General features: G+C 37.2%; 1 protein-coding gene across 1 annotated transcript in view; it reads left to right on the top strand.

Moving 5' to 3' along the window:
• Nucleotides 1-7,435: 7,435 nt before the first annotated feature.
• The window catches only part of LOC309381661 (collagen alpha-6(VI) chain-like), an 81,775-nt gene continuing 72,445 nt past the window's right edge, over nucleotides 7,436-16,765 (top strand). Inside the window, exons 1-3 of the mRNA XM_081932890.1 lie at nucleotides 7,436-7,443; nucleotides 12,895-12,988; nucleotides 14,388-15,005. Coding sequence (XP_081789016.1) covers nucleotides 12,928-12,988; nucleotides 14,388-15,005 — 679 coding nt within the window. The 5' untranslated portion in view covers nucleotides 7,436-7,443; nucleotides 12,895-12,927. The remainder of the gene's footprint in view (nucleotides 7,444-12,894; nucleotides 12,989-14,387; nucleotides 15,006-16,765) is intronic.

Below are 16,765 nucleotides of genomic sequence, written 5' to 3'. Positions count from 1 at the left end.
CCACCACATCTGCTCTTTGTTTCTCTTAAGTATTCTGCTAAAATTGTGCTCATAATATCTTTAAGATCTTCATTTTCTGTCTCTGGTAGATTCTGGAACCTGAGAAAAAAAAGACATTCTTTCAAATTCTATTTTGGCCATAAAATTTTCCAGTTCTAAATTTCCCTTTCGGACCTCCTTAACCTTTTCCTCCATCCCAGCTGCCCCCTCCTCCAGCACTGCAATTCTCTGTTTATTTTATGTTGTGTTATGTTGTACCCCTCTGAGTTCATCTTTGAGGTCTGCCACTTCCTTCCTCAGTTCATTTTGACCTCTCATAATTTCCTGAAACATTTGGTTGACAGATAATTCTTTTGAGCTCTCTCCAGCCATTTCTTTTTGTAGCAATGAAGTAATTTTCGGCTGCTGGGTACTTGGACTGGAAGTCGCTGAGGCAGGAGCCGAAAGTGACTTGCCCGTTGGTGGTTTCTTAGGTCCCATTGTCTAAGTTCAGAGATGGTAAGTCTTTTACAAAGAAAATGGCGTCACTGGAGTGCGCAGTCGGGCTGGTCCAAGGTAGCAGGCGAATCCAAAAGTAAAAAGTTAATTCTCCTTCACTGTTCCAAGACACAGAGGTACACCAGGAAGGGAAAAACCAAATAATCAAATCCAGAAAGTCCACGAAGCAGAAGAGATCCAGAGCACCCTCAAGGGAGGTATTAAAAGATGCCAGAAAATCATTTTTTCCCCAGGGTGGTTTCAAAAGGCAGACTTCATTTATAAGTACAAAAACGGGAATGGAGGGGAGCCATCTTGACTCCTCCTTTTCGCAGGGAGAAGAGCAAAAGTTTTGATTTTTAAAAACAGCTCAGCAAGCACTCTTGCAACTGTGATTTCAGTCTTTCTCACATAGTTAATTCAAGTGGCAAGTCAGCCTTTGTTCTCTCTCCATTCCAAAGTGGAGAGAGAGAGTTTGAATGCCACTTTGTCCGAGGGGGGGTTATAGAAAAAAAACTCCCCCCTCTAATCTTCGGTTTTAAATAGATTGAACAGAAACTTACGATAGCCTGCTGCTTATCCATTACCGATAGTTGAAGAGATTAGGAAGGATCCTCCACAATCAACATTTCAGCCACGCTTCCTTTGATTAACTTATTTCTTCCAGAGCCCATTCGGCGAAGGGGCAAGGATGCCCCCCTTCTGCTCCCCGGCTCCTGGGGTGAAGCTGGAAAACCCACCACCACTGCCGCCGAGTCTGGGGGGTTCCAACAAGCTGCCCTACAGCAGGGGACCCCTCCAAGGCCTCCTGTGCTCCTGAACGGAGCCCACCGAGAAGACAAGCGGCAGACGAAACGTCCGTCACCTGCAGGGACCGGAGGTCGAATCCTCATTTCTTTTATTTACAGTGTATGTTCCTCTACCAGCTTGTATAAACAATGCATTACAAATACTAGCTCACTAGATTATGTGGGCTGAAGAGAAATACCAGATTCAATCCTCATTGTGATAGGAGATTTCAACAGTGCTATCTTAAGCGAAGAACTATCCAAATTTTAGCACATCAACTGTCTAACTAGGGGCAAGAATACTTTAAACCACTGCTACACAACATGAAAATATGCTTCTCAATCTTTACCATGAACAGCTGTGGGACACTCTGATCATTATATGATTCACCTTGTACCTGTTTACATACAAAGTCTTAAAACTATAAAACCAACAATTAAATCAGTGAAGTCTTGGCCTGAGGAGAAAAAACTAAAGCTACAGGCTTGCCTTGACTGCACTGATTGTATTGTTTTTGAAGATATCTCAGCAGATTTGGATGAATTCATAGATACTGTAACATTATATGTTAGTTTTGGTGAAGACCTATGTGTGCTGACCAGAAACCTGTGAATATACAGTAACAACTAGCCTTGGTTCACAGCTAAACTCAAGCAGCTACATCATGCCAAAGAGGAAGCCTACAGAAAAGGAGATAGAAAACTATACAATCCAGCCAGAAATGTATTAAGAAGGGAGATCAGAGCTGCAAAAAGAAGCTACTCTGAAAACCTAAGAAATCAATTCTCAACAAATGAGCCAGCAAACATGTGGAAAACTCTTTAAAATATCACTGGTTACAGCAAACCTCCTTTTCGTGCTGAAGGAAATAGACAACTGGCAGATGACCTGAATGTTTTCTATAGGTTTTACTGTAGGTTTGAGAAGAAACTGCTATCACCTATCTCCACTATCTCCATCTCAGATACACCAACAACAACCAAGCCTTCTACAACCCATCACTTTGGGGCCCCCACCTCTGGTGATTACAGAAAATGATATGCAAAGTCTATTTCACAGACAAAAGCTTGGAAATTTACCAGGTCCAGACAAGATAACTCCTTCTTGCTTGAAAACTTGTGCTGACCAATTGCTTCCCATCTTCACCCGTATCTTTAATAAATCATTAGAGATGTGCTATGTTCTTTTTTGTTTCAAATGCTCTACTATCATCCCAATGCTGAAGAAACCCTCCATCAAGAAACTCAATGACTATAGACTGGTTGCTTTGACATCCATAGTTATGAAAACATTTGAAAGATTAGTGCTGGCCTACCTGAAAACCATCACAGATCCACTGTTAGACCCATTGCAATTTGCCTACCGAGCAAATAGATCAGCAGATGATGCTGTTAATATGGCTCTGCACTACATCCTACAACAGTGACCGGACCGAGTGCCCAAAATGTGTGAGTGTGCCCAAACCCCCAAATGCAATGTGTGTGCAGCCTCAGTGCACGCGCATGAACCCCCACATGCACCTCTCCCCCATGCCTGCGTGGCTGAGACCCAAAGACCAGCTGGCTGGTGGGAGGCACGCATGGATGGCAGAGCTGAGCTGCATCGATGGCTCGCGTGCCAGAGAGGGTGCTGTGTGCCACCTCTGGCATGCATGCCATAGGTTCGCCATCATGGTCCTACAACATCTTCAATCTCCAAAGACCTATACAAGGGTCCTTTTTGTAGACTTCAGCTCAGCATTCAAAATCATTATTCCAGATATTCTTCTAATTAAACTAAATCAGCTAAATGTGCCTGACCACACTTGTAAGTGGGTCATAAGCTTTCTAACAGACAGGAAGTAGCAGGTGAAGCTAGGCAAAATCATTTCAGATACCTGTATAATTAGCACAGGGGGCGCCCAGGGCTGTGTGCTCTCTCCTCTTCTCTCTCTATACCAATGACTGCTTTTCAAAGGATCCTTCTATTAAAGTACTTAAGTTTGCAAATGATACAACAGTGATTGGTCTCATTCGAAATAATGATGAATCTGCATACAGACAGGAGGTTGAACAATTAGCCTTGTGGTGTGCTTGGAACTGAACACACTCAAAACTGTACAAATCACAGTAGATTTTAGGAGAAACTCTCCTATACTATCACCTCTTACAATACTAGACAATACAGTATCCGTGGTGACACAGTGATTAGAATGCAGTACTGCAATACTTCAGGCTAATTCTATTGAACTGCTAGCTGCAAGCAGTTCAGCAGTTCAATTCTCCCCCGCTCATGGCTGATTCAGCCTTCCATTGTTCTCAGGTCAGTAAAATGAGGACCCAAATTGTTGCAAGCAATATGCTGACTCTGTAAATCACTTACAGAAGGCAATAAAGCACTGTGAATTGATATATAATAGCCATTGCTATTGCTATCAACAGTAGAGACCTTCACGTTTCTAGGTTCTATAATATCTCAAGACTTAAAATGGACACCTAACACAAAAGCATCATCAAAAAAGCACAACAAAGAATGTTCTTCTTGTGCCAATCCAGAAAGCTCAGGATGCTCAAGGAGCTGCTGATACAGTTCTACAAAAGTATTATTGAGTCTGTCATCTGCACCTCTATAACTGTCTGGTTTGACATTGTGACCAAACAAGACAGAAACAGACCTTAGCAGATAATTAGAACTGCAGAAAAAACCATTGCTACCAATCTGTCTTCCATTGAGAACCTGTATAGTGCACAAGCCAGAAAGAGGACTGTGAAAATATCTACAGACCTCTTGCATCCTGGACATAAACTATTTCAATTTCTACCTCAAAACAATGCTATAGGACATGTCAGAACAACTAGGCACATTTTCCCCCATGCTATCACTCTACTAAACATTTAATTCCCACAACACTGTCAAACTATCTACTAAGGCTGTATTCTATTCTTCTTTTCATCTTTCCTATTGTCTATTACCGATTACCTATCTCCTTATATTCTTTTGATTATAACTTTGTTGCTTCTTTCTTATAAATTATTTTGTTTACTTAGTATCCTAGTATGATTTATGTTGATTGCTTATTTAGAATCCTACGATTATCACTAAGTGTTGTATCTTATGATTTATGATGAATGTATTTTTATGATAACTGTGATTTATCACTTATTGCTTGCATGTACATTGAGAGATTATGCACCAGATACAAATTCCTTCTGTGTCCAATCACATTTGGCCAATAAAGAATTCTATTCTAAAACCTCCAGTATTAAAGCAAGTCATTTCACTGATTAATTGTTCTCATTATCAGGAAATTTCTTCTTAGTTCTAGGTTGCTTGTCTCCTTATTGGTTTCCGTCCATTGTTTCTTGTCTTTCCTGTAGGTGCTTTCAATAATAGATTGACCTCATCTTCTTTGTGTCAGCCTCTTAAATATATATTGGAACACTGCTATCATATCACCCCTTGTTCTTCTTTTTATTAAACAGACATACCTAATTCCTTACAACTGTTCTTCGTATGTTTATGTGCAGAAAGGGTTTTGAATCCAGTGCCAATGCACCCAGCAGCTCTATAAATTTTGATTGTGTTTATTTTATCTGGAATTATTCCTTAATATGAAGTGCTGCCAATGAATTTCCCCAAATCCTTTTTCTATTAAAACAACACTGCCAATGAGTTGCTAGAGTATTTAGCTATTTAAACAAAGTCTGTGATAAGAATGGAAGGGGAGAGTATCAGATATGAGAGGCAGAATGAAAGATAGCAGCATCATAACCAGCAAAGAAAGTCACAGGAAAAAAAGTCCTCATCTGTCCAGCTGCAAGAACCAGAACGGGAGGGGTGAAGAGAAAATCTTTTATGAAAATGAAAATGATTGTGTATGTAGGATTTTGTGTAGTTTTAAAGGTCAAGGGAGCCTTAAAAGTTAGGAGTAAAAATGTAAAAGCAAAAGGGGGGGGACAGTAACAGCCAAGCTCTATCTTTAATACTTTTGCTTTTGACTTGGATTCAGAACCATGATGCAATGGAATGTGGGAAACAGGCCAAACTTGAAACTTCTCAGCTGGGACAGGCAGGACCTTTTATGCAAATGAATTGCTGTCTTTTGAAAAGATTTATGGGATAGTGCTGATCATAAAAGAGCTGGTCTTTCCCAGATACTTTACAGAAGATGACCTTATAAGCATCCAATTAATTGGTAAGTCATTTGAAGTCATTTTCATGTTGACTATAAAAGATAGTTAGTCTGATCCTTCTCCTGGATCCTTCTCTGCTATTTGGATGTTGAGATACCTTCTTCAGAATAGAAAGATGGCTTTCACATGTTGTCCATTTAACTTTAACTGTTAATTGTTGATATTGGGAAAAGATATTGAGAATTTTTGATATTGGAAATATTTGCTTGATATTGTAAAATAATATGCAAGACAATGGAGAAATTGATTTGACGCTAGAAATAGCATTACTGTCTACTTAATATTGCAATAGTAGTACATTCTTCTCAAATGTATATACATTCAATTTTAAATTAGGAACTAAGTACTGATTCTAGCAATATTATTTTAAACAATATATCATCCTTCCGATGATGTAGTACTGTTCACACATTGTAGCTATTTCTTTCTTTTTTCCTTGCACCTTTCCTAAATTTTCATTCTTTTGTGCAGCTAAAGTGTATACAACTTTGAGATGATTTTATTTTTAAAAAATACTAATAGCTGATATTATCTTGATAAGCTAATTCATTTATTTCATTGAGTAATTGAATCTGTAATTCTATGGACATATATGTAAAAGCATACCTCATTAAAATCAATGTTTCTTAATTTTTACATTTGCATAGGATTATGATTTGTTTCCTTCTGTTATAAATATGCAAAAATGAAGTTTCACTTATTTTAAATTTTGCCTCTCTATGTTTTGGGAATGCTTCAAATCATCTGTTAATATAGATTTTTCTGGAAAAAGACATCATGCAGTCTTGCATGTGTTTACTCTAGAATGAAGTCCCATTAGAGTTAATAAACATATATTACAAATAAAGATATGTTACAACCTGAGTATAATAATAATCCATCTGAAAAAAGGTATTTACAAGGAGTGATGCATGAAGAATTTGGTATTTGCAAAATCTGAAACAACATGATTGATTTGCCCTATGCTGCAAATGAATGGCCAAACCATTATGCAATTATTATTTTTAGCTTGTTGAATTGTTTTAAATTTTGCAATGCTCTTTTCAGTTTTAGAAAATATCAAAATATGTTGAATGAGATGGATTTAAAAATGGATATATTCACCTCAAATCCATAATTAAAATATATTCAAATATGAATACACATATATTCATTTATGTATTCAATGTATAAATATAAAATTATATATACTAGAATTATTTCTTTATTTTAAACATGTTCATAATGAGAAAATGAGATAGACCAGGATTAGGAATGCATGCATAAAACACTTGCTAAAGATGATCTCTAGTTAACATAGTATTTTTTCTTTTACTCTGTTTTGGTATGGAAGTGCAAGCATTTGATTAAATATCAAACTCACAATAAAATGAACTGAGAGTTAGTAGAATGACTCATTCATGTCAGTGTTCAATCATCTTCATGGGGGGGGGAGGAGGGGGGGAGGGAGGGAAGGAAGGAAGGAAGATTTCTGATGATCCCTGCCAGTGACTTTTAATGAAACTAAATGAGGAAGCAGCCAGGAAGTCAGAAGTTGCCCCTGATCCCACTGCTTTTTTGCCCATTCCATCTATTTCTCTGTTTAAGTAATAGTTAAGATAATTAAGAAATAGTTCTGGAATGATTAACCAACACAGTCCAGATTTTCAGTCCATTCTATTTTTTAGCCATTTAGTCATCATCTCTTAAAGATTATCAATAAATCTACCCTCAATAAATTATTAACAACATCTGTTTATAGTTTTAAGGATCTGACATCCTTCTGTTTTGATTTTGGTGTCCCAAAATTTCACTAGATGTCCCGAGTGTTGTTGCCTCTTTCCACCTAATGGCATATGCTTAATCTTAGATAAGTTTATTTGATTATCTTTTTTCTCCCTAATTAAGAAGATTCATCAGAAATGTTTCTTTTTTTTTCTTTGAAGGGGAAAGAATTTGATTGCTTGATCATTCAGATTGCTGTTTCCTGTCTTTTCCAGCTTTATGATATGCTTCTGGAACTGGGGCAAGTAGAAATACACAAATATTCCACAATGTAGTTGGTATTTCTCTTCTCTTTGCTTCACTTCTTTTTGCTTCTCTTCACTTCATCTATATTTGCTCTTAGAGCTTATGTCTTTTAAGAAATAAGTTCAGAACCAATCACATTTACTTAAGAATATGAAACCAGGAAAAATAAAAATAGTAAATCACATATTTGGTTGGACTAGGCCATAAAACTATTTTTATTTTACTTGAAATTACTTCCTCTCTTTATATATATTATAGGTAGGACAGGTACATACTCGTTTCTTATATTTTGACTGATCATCCATTGTTGGAGCTACTATTTTCTTCCTAGCAAATAAAGCAAAACTAAATTCTGTGACACTTTCCAAATGTGATAAATTTCATCAAATATATGACTCAAAATTTCACCACAAGTAGTCTTGGGTTTACAATAATAGATATTAGAATTGCCATTGCCAAGCAACATGGTCATAAAACACAATATCGTGTAACCATGTCACTTAGCAATGATAATCCTGGCAATTCTTGTTACTGTTTAGCAAGAACTGTGCAGGTCATTAGCAATAGTAAAAGCACTTAGACATATATACCACCCGATAGTGATTTATAGCATTTGCTATACAATATCAGCATATTGGCCTCAACAATCTGGATCCTCATTTTATTCACCTCAGAAGGATGGAAGGCTGAGTCAACCGCGAGCCTGTCAGGATGGAACTCCAGGTGGTGGACAGAGTCAGCCTGCAATATTGCATTCTAACCACTGTGCCACCAGGCCTCATAAGTGAAGACTTTATCTGACTGTGACTTTTGACTTCTTGCTGGCTTCTCTTTGACTTTGCTTGTGGGAAATTGATAGAAAATGTAAAAAAAAATAAAGATCAGATGACTAACAGGGATGTTGCAATGGCTAGAACTATGAGAACCCATCATAAGTACCTTTCATTCAGTCCCATCATAACTCGGTAGCCTAGCCAGAAGCCTAAAGAATTGAATTATACAGATATGTCTCTTCTGCAATTTGCCTTCCCTTCAGTTCCAATGACTCTTTTCATTACTATTGTAATCCAAAAACCATCCTCCACCATATATTAGTGAATAAGTTGTTGATTAGCTACAGTTTCAATGGCTCCTTGTCCACAAGGGCACAATCTCAGCTCATTGGTATGTTTTTGTATTGGCCCTTCCAAACTGCTTTGGTAAGTGTATTGCAGCACACTATAATGCCCTTTGGGTTTTTTGGCTGGTTATTTGATATAAATATCTCGCTGCTTTAAAGGGGAAAGGAGTAAAAAAGTTCTACAGTAGTGTTCTGGGGTAGTAAATTTGTAAAATTCATCAAAATATTTGTTTGGGTTGAAGACATTGATTTCTTTTTGCAAAAATTATTTCCTCAGAGACATTTTAATAAAAAAAATACATTTGTGAAAGTTGTATACAAAAGCTGTACACGTTAAAATGAATTATGGACAACACATAATGATTTTTAATGGATTTTAAAGAACTGGATATGAAATAAATGTTTTTATCCCAGGGGGAGATGGGAAAAATAAAAACAAAGGAAATTGACAAAGAAAAAATAAAAATATGCCATAGGCTGCACTTTCTCATCATTCAACAACCTACTTGCACAGTTGGGATCTTCTCAAAAATTGCTTCTGCCTAGGTTAGAAAGCTCAGTAAGGTTTGCAGCCCTGAATTTTTAAAACTTGAGAAACGCAGGAGTAACTGGAGATATATCATCACAGCACAACACAAAGAGCAGGCAATATGCTCTTTTTATGTTAGGAAGCAAAAACGGAAAGAATGTGGTTTATATGAATATTTGTGATTTGTTCACAACCACTCAAATTTTTGTTGCAACAAAATGGAAATTGGATTTTGCTATTGGCTTTCAGCTTCAAAGAAAATCTAATTTCTGGTATACAAGAAAAGCCCTGCACATCTGCAGGAGAGTACACTTTGATAATCAAGTAATGATTCTACAGGGAACAATTATAGATGACTTTTAAATTAAAATATGTTTGTGTAAAATGCCTGCTTGATATATAGTTTTTGAAGGGGGAGGAAAGAATATGACAGATTAAGTAGGAATCAGCTTCTGCTTTGCTGCTTGCTTCAGCTGCCATTGAAACGGGGAGGGGGGTGATATGGTATTTGGGAGGGGAAGTTTTCAGTGCAGGGGTGAATGAAGAAGGGAGTGTTTTTCTCATCATCTACTGCACATGTGGCAAATAGTGGATTTGGCTCCAAGGCAAACTGTCCGGCATACCAACCTGATGATGCCTTTTGAAGATGCAACCCACATGACACTGGCGGGGTGTGCGGATTGGGCTGTGGGATGGGGTTACCAGGGGGAGGGAGTTGGGTCACATATTGATATCTATGATTATGTGCACTTTTGCCTCAGATCTTGCTTTGCCTAACTGCTATCTACTCATAACCAGTAAAAGTACTCTTAATTCTGAAAAATGGAGTTGAGTGGTTTCTTTCTTGGTTACTGATGGAGACTGCCCTGACATTAGATCAAAAGAATGTTAAGATAAATATAGTATAAGCATAGCAAGATAGAGGGACGTAGATGACATGTTTTATTGATTTGAAATATAGGAGAAGTTCTATTTCTCCCATATTGTCATAAATCTGTATAGGGTGAATTTGTGTTCAAGCAGAAGACCCTATACCATTTCTCACAGATGGCAGTCCAGTCTCTTCTTGAAAGCTTCCAGTGATGAAGCTCCCACAACTTCTGAAAGCAAGCTGTTCCATTGGTTGATCACTCTCACTTTCAGAAAGTTTCTTCTTATTTCTAGGTGGATTTCCATCCATTATTCCTTGTCTGACCTTCAGGTACTTTGGAAAACAGGTTGACATCCTCTCTTTCTGTGACAGCCCCTCAAATATTGGAACACTGCTATCATGTCTCCTCTGGTCCTTCTCTTCACTAGACTAGCCATGCTCAGTTCCTGTAACTGTTCTTCACATGTTCCAGTCCCTAACCAACTTTGTTGCTTTTCTCTGCACTCTTTCTAGAGTCTCAACCAGTGGTGAAATCTATTTTTTATTGACACTGGTTCTGTGGGCATGGCTTGGGAAGGTCATGTGAGTGGGTGGGCATGGCCAACATTTTTTCACTTTTTAAAACATTTTTTTCCTGCCAATTCGAGTGAATAGGCAGGGAAAAATGCTTTAAAAAGTGGAGGGGGAAAGGTTCCGATGATTGCACAGCTCACAGCTGATCTGCACGACCGTTGGAAGCATTTTTTCCCACTTTTTAAAGCATTTTTCCCTGCCTATTTGCCCGAACCAGCAGGAAAAAAAGTGGGTGGGGGAATCTTCAGACAATCACACCAATTAGTTGTGACTCACGCAATCATCGGAACCTTCCCCCCCTCTTTTTAAACATTTTTCCTGCCTATTCGCTTGAATTGCAGGAAAAAATGCTTTAAAAAGTGGGGGGGAATGCTTACGATGATCACACGTGGCTCACAGCTGAGCCTCATGATCCTCGGAAGCTTTTTTTTACTACTGGTTCACAGAACCAGGAACAATCATCCCTACCAAACCAGGCCAAACTGGGAGGGTTTCACCCCTGGTCCCAACATTTTTTTATAGTATGGTGACCAAAACTAGATGCAGTATTCCATGTGTGGTTTTGTAGAGTAGTAATAATAATTCACTTGATCTTAATTGAATCCCTCTGTTAATGCAGCTTAGGATTGTATTGATTTTTTTGGCGGCCGCCACACTTTGTTGGCTCATATTTAATTGGTTGCCCAGTAAGACTCGGAGATCCCTCTCACAGTTACTGCTATTAAGCCTGATATCACCCAATCTATTTGGTAATTTTAGTTTTTTCTTGTCTAAGTGTAAAACTTTACTTTTCTCTGCATTGAATTTTTAATGCCTTATTACCTTATTTACATAGTCCATGGGGTCGCGATGAATCGGACACGACTTCGCAACTAACAACGACCACCCTATTTACTTATTAGTACCTCTCACATTCCCTTGCAATAGGAAATCATTATGGGTGAACTATCCTTTTATGACACTTGACATTTTAAAAATATATTTTATTGTTACATTTTTTTTCTTTAAAAACATAAAAAATCCATGTCTATCTGAACAGTGTGTTTTCTGAGCATAATTAAATTTGAGAAAAGGTACAACAATAACTACAGTCATACTAGTAATCTTAATAAACATATCACTTGACATGTTTAATTTAGTATCTGTTTCACTTAGCCTCTTTGTAAGGATTCCATATAGATAAAGTAGGACCAGAGATCATTATTGCTAAAGACAAATTTCCGTAAAGTATAAAAGGGAGAAGGTTTGTTTAATAACTACTGTTACTACAATCAAAATAGTTGTAATGAATTTTATAGTCTTAAGTGATTGTCAAATCTTTTATCCAATAGACCACAAATATTTCACTGAACAGTAAGCCACCTAATTGCTGCCATATTTTCAAATGCGTTCTTTCCCAGAATTAATTAAAATAAATAGGTTCTTCAAGAGAAGAGATTAAATTACATTTTTCTGGAGCTCGTTTTTATTATTCTATTTGTTGGAAAGATTTAAAAACTGAAGGAAAATTTTAAATGGATTCAGGAACAAAAGAACTGTATTAGTTTTGGACACTTCAAAGCCTTGTTTTCACTACATTGGACTATACGGCAGTTGGGGTATGTAATTCATGCAAAATTCCAAAATAGTTTATGGTTTACAGAAGTATATTGTATATGGCTTTTTATGGGGGAGGGGGAGAGGATGGTCAAAATTTACAAAATAGCAGGTGCATGATGCTACACTTATATTGCACATTTTGCCCACCTACTGCAGATGATCTGGAAGTTTACTATTAAAGAAGCCAAACAATTGCCACTAGTGAAGATTATAACACTAGGGTTGCCTAAAATCGCTGTTTTGATTCTAATTCTTATGCCTGTTTCATGTTAATGGGAACTAGCTTGCATTCTAGGATGTTCAACCACCAGATTCTTGGGAGTTTATTCTACTAAGTTCTGCCTGCCAAGAGACATTCCATTTTTGTTCTCATATCAGGGACTGACCAAGCTATAAAAATGAAATTAAATCTTCCCTTTGATTTAGAAACTGAGGCAGGCTATCAACAATGTAGTCATGGGTTACTATTAAAGCTAATGTCATTGTTCCAAGTTTGGCAAGCAAGGAAGAGACATTGACAGCTAATTTGCAATGCAATTATTTTCAAAGGTGATCTTATTCATCCTGGATGCTTTAGAATTATTGGTCATATCGATTGAGGAGACTAACAATTAAAATCCAATCCAGCAGGCATCATGCTAGGGACTAACATAAGAAGGCTTTGGTCAGCTGAAAGAAACATTTAATTTGAAGATATAAGATGACATTATTGTTGATATTGTCATTGTTGCTTTGTTCTTATTTGTATTTCTAGATTTATTCACTGATCAACTATTACAATCTGAAAATGCTTCTGATTTTGCTCCTTGTTATTCTTGGGACCCAGGCTTCTAAAGCACAGCAACCTGGTATTTTATTTTCCTTTTGGAAATTCATCACAACTTGTTAATGCAGCTTGTCCTGTATTTGTATTAGTCAATTTTATGCAACAGTTTTTTTGCAGCAGATGGGTGGTGTTGGTATGTTAAAAATTAAAAATATTGTTAAAAACATTGAACGACTTTGACATTGTTACTTTCTTTGTCAAAATGCATAGGTTTGATTTTGAGTGAGAAAAGTTTTAGGCAAGTAGAAAAACAAAGAAGCCTCAGTTGTATATTAAGTAAATTGGACTAAACTGTGAGGATGGGAGTATGATGGATTATATATGATGATTTATGAAAATGTTTATACTGCTCTTTAATTGCATCCATGCAGTTTACAATAATTTAGGCTGTTGGTTGTAGCTCCAGGTTTGTCAGTTTGGTTGCAAACATTTCATCACCATTCAAGGAGATATCATCAGTGCATTTTGAATTGTGCTCATTTGTCAGAACACAGGTCTTTAAATACCTTTTTATGAGATGCAAATTAGTTTGAATACTGTTTGTTGGAATATTTCTGAGTTTCGGACTGTTTTATTTAGACCATATTCAGAAATATCCAAACAAACAACATTCAGACTAATTTGCATCTCATACAAAGATACTTTTGGTACTGTCCATGGGTTTTTACCCAAAATACATACTTATGAGATGCAAATTAGTCTGAATGTTGTTTGTTGTACTAAAAAGCAGAGGCATCACCCTGCCAACAAAAGTGCATGTAGTCAAGGCTATGGTTTTTCTAGTTGCAATGTATAGCTGTGAAAGTTGGACCATAATGAAGGCTGAGCACCAAAGAATTGAGGCCTTTGAACTATGGTGCTGGAGAAGACTCCTGCAAGTTCCTTGGACTGCAAGACTATCAAACTGGTCAGTCCTAGAGGAGATCAATCCTGACTGCTCTTCAGAAGGCCAGATCCTGAAGATGAAATTCTAATACTTTGGTCACCTAATGAGAAGGAAGTACTCACTGGAGAAGAGCCTAGTGTTGGGAACAATTGGGGGCAAAAGAAGAAGGGAATGACAGAGAATGAGATTGCTGGATGGAGTCACTGAAGCAGTTGGTGTGAATTTAAATGGACTCCGGGGGATGGTAGAGGACAGGAAAGTCTGAAAGAGTGTTGTCCATGGGATTGTGATGGGTTGGACACAACTTTGCAACTAAGAACAACAAAAAAGGTATTTAAAGGCCAGAGTTCTGACAGACAAGCACAATTCAAAAAGGCACTAATGATGTCTCCTTGGATGTTGACAAAACGTTTGCAACCAAATTGCCAAACTTGGAATGCAAACCAATAGCCTAACTACCACCCCAAGCTACTAATATTCAAACACGTTTACAATAATGTTTTATACATTAACTCTTGTTTTGTTTTTGATGTAGCCTCTGAGTCTGTAGATGTTGTCCTTCTGATTGACAGCTCTAATACCCTCGGCAGACAAGGTTTTCTCTCATTAAAAAATAATGTGAATAGAATGATCAGCAATCTTCCAATAGGGCCAAATAAATATCGCCTTGCACTTGTCCAATACAGTGATGATATCCATGTTGAATTCCAGCTGGATGACTTCAGAAAAAAAAACCCTATGCTGAACCATATTAGAAATATATTTTCATTCCGGGGTGGCCCTTTAAGGACTGGGAATGCCATACAAAAGATCCACAAGACTATTTTCAAGGCATCAAGAAGAGACAGACACCAGGTTTTGATCGTTACAACTTCAGGGGTATCACAAGATGATGTGGAAGGACCTGCCACATTAATGAGAGAAGATGGGATAAAAATAATTGCTTTAGGAATGCCGAATGCATCTGAGCAAGACCTACAGTCAATGGCCACATATCCATTTAGTTACCATTTTGATACACTAAAAGATCTCCAAAAGTTTTCCTCAAATATATTGTCTGTCATTGAATCAGCTGTAACAGTAGATGAGAGCTTAGTCATCTCCACAACTACCCCACCAAATACAACCTATGCTCATAGCATACCCATAAAAGGTAAAAGAAATAATGCAACACATTATCACTAATATTATTAGATTAACCATGAAGATTTGGGACGGGTTTTAAAACATAAGTCGGAGCATCCTGGAACAATTAGTATTTAATTTTTTTAAAATCCCTGACTGGGCTTGTGTAGGAGAAAGCGTAAACCTCCAAAACCTACTTTGAAGTTTACTTCATAGTTCATCCATGCATGTCCGATTGAACAGTTGCTATATTGTGTGCAGTATTTGAGAACATATGTGACATATAGATTAAAATGTACTAATTTTTTGCCAAATTGTAGCTCCTAATGAAAGAAGGATTTTTATTCATTGAGAAAAGGATATCATGCAAATTTATCACTTGAGAGAATTGTGGGCCTGCAGTGTTGGAAAAGCACAATTTTGAAGAACCCAAGTGGTCTTCCACTCCTAGAATTCTCCAGCCAGTCTGAGAAACACTGGTATATCGCATAAATGTATTATTCATCTCATGCCATTCTAAAATTGGAGCTCCTACAACATTAGCTGGGAGGGCAGGATGCTTTTTTCTCCTTTCATTTCCTTAGGGGAGATTAAGTAAATGACTTGCCGTTGCAGGTATCTAGGATCCATGATTCCTAAATAAATCCCCAGAACAGAATGATGGTGTAATATGGTACATATTGAACGGCCTACAGAGGAAGATTTTCTTTCTTTTTTAATATTGAACTTCTTCCTCTAAATTTAGTCTTTCCAATAGGAGGGAAGGGAGAATCTTTAAAAAATTCTATTTTGCTAATTGCTTTCAATAAATCCTATATGTACATTTTGTGAAATGATCACTTTGCAAATAGTCATGCTCTAGGGAAGGGCTGTTAAAAAATTTTCTTTGCATCATAGTCACAAAAACCTCTCTTAGGATGATTCACTAAGGCTGGAGTACAGTATCAGGAATTTTATTTTTCTCCATTATTTTCATCTACACATCCCTCATCCATTTCACTGAATTCTATTATTCTTCCCTAGACTCCTACCTGCACTTTTTCTAGCCCAAGGATCCTTAGAGGCTGTTTTTTATATCTCACATCCTACTTTTCACTTCAGTCCTGATCAGGAGTAGACAATCCCTAGGAACACATTATTATTTTCCTGAGATAGCCTACTCTTAAGGGCAAATTAAGGAATTTAAGACTATGTTGTACATATTCTTATAAAATAACTGCTGTAGGAGATTTAGTGCAAGAAAACTACTATAATGGATATGTCTAGTCCAGTGGTGGGTTTCAAAATTTTTTAGAACCTATTCTGTATGTGTGGCCTGTTTTGTGGGAGTGGCTTGGCAGTTGAGTGACTGGGTGGGCGTGGCCAACTTGGAAACTCACTTAACAATGATCTTGCTTAGTAACCAAAATTTTGGACTCAATTGTGGTCATAAGTTCTCTTTCTTTCCTTCGTTTGCTCCTTCATTCCTTTTGTCTTTTTCTCCCTTTTCCTTTCTTTCTTTCTTTCTTTCTTTCTTTCTTTCTTTCTTTCTTTCATCTCTCTCTCCCACTTTCTTTTTTCTTTCTTTCTTTTTTCTTCCTTCCTTCCTTTCTCTTTCCTTCTTTCTCTTTTTCTTTCTCTCTTTTTCTTTCTGTCTTTGTCTCTCTCTCTTACCTCTCCCTCTCCCTCCTTTCCTTCCTTCCTTTCTTGTGTGTATATCTCCCACTTACTTACTTCCTTCCTTTCTTTCTCTCTTTCTCTCTCTCCCCTCTCTCTCTCACACAAACACCTCCCTTCCAATTATATTCG

This window comes from Natrix helvetica (assembly GCF_964273705.1).
Source record: "Natrix helvetica genome assembly, chromosome: Z".
In the NCBI taxonomy this organism is placed as follows: domain Eukaryota; kingdom Metazoa; phylum Chordata; class Lepidosauria; order Squamata; family Natricidae; genus Natrix; species Natrix helvetica.
Note: the sequence above shows the minus strand (reverse complement) of the source record. Positions and strands in the feature narration are given on the sequence as shown.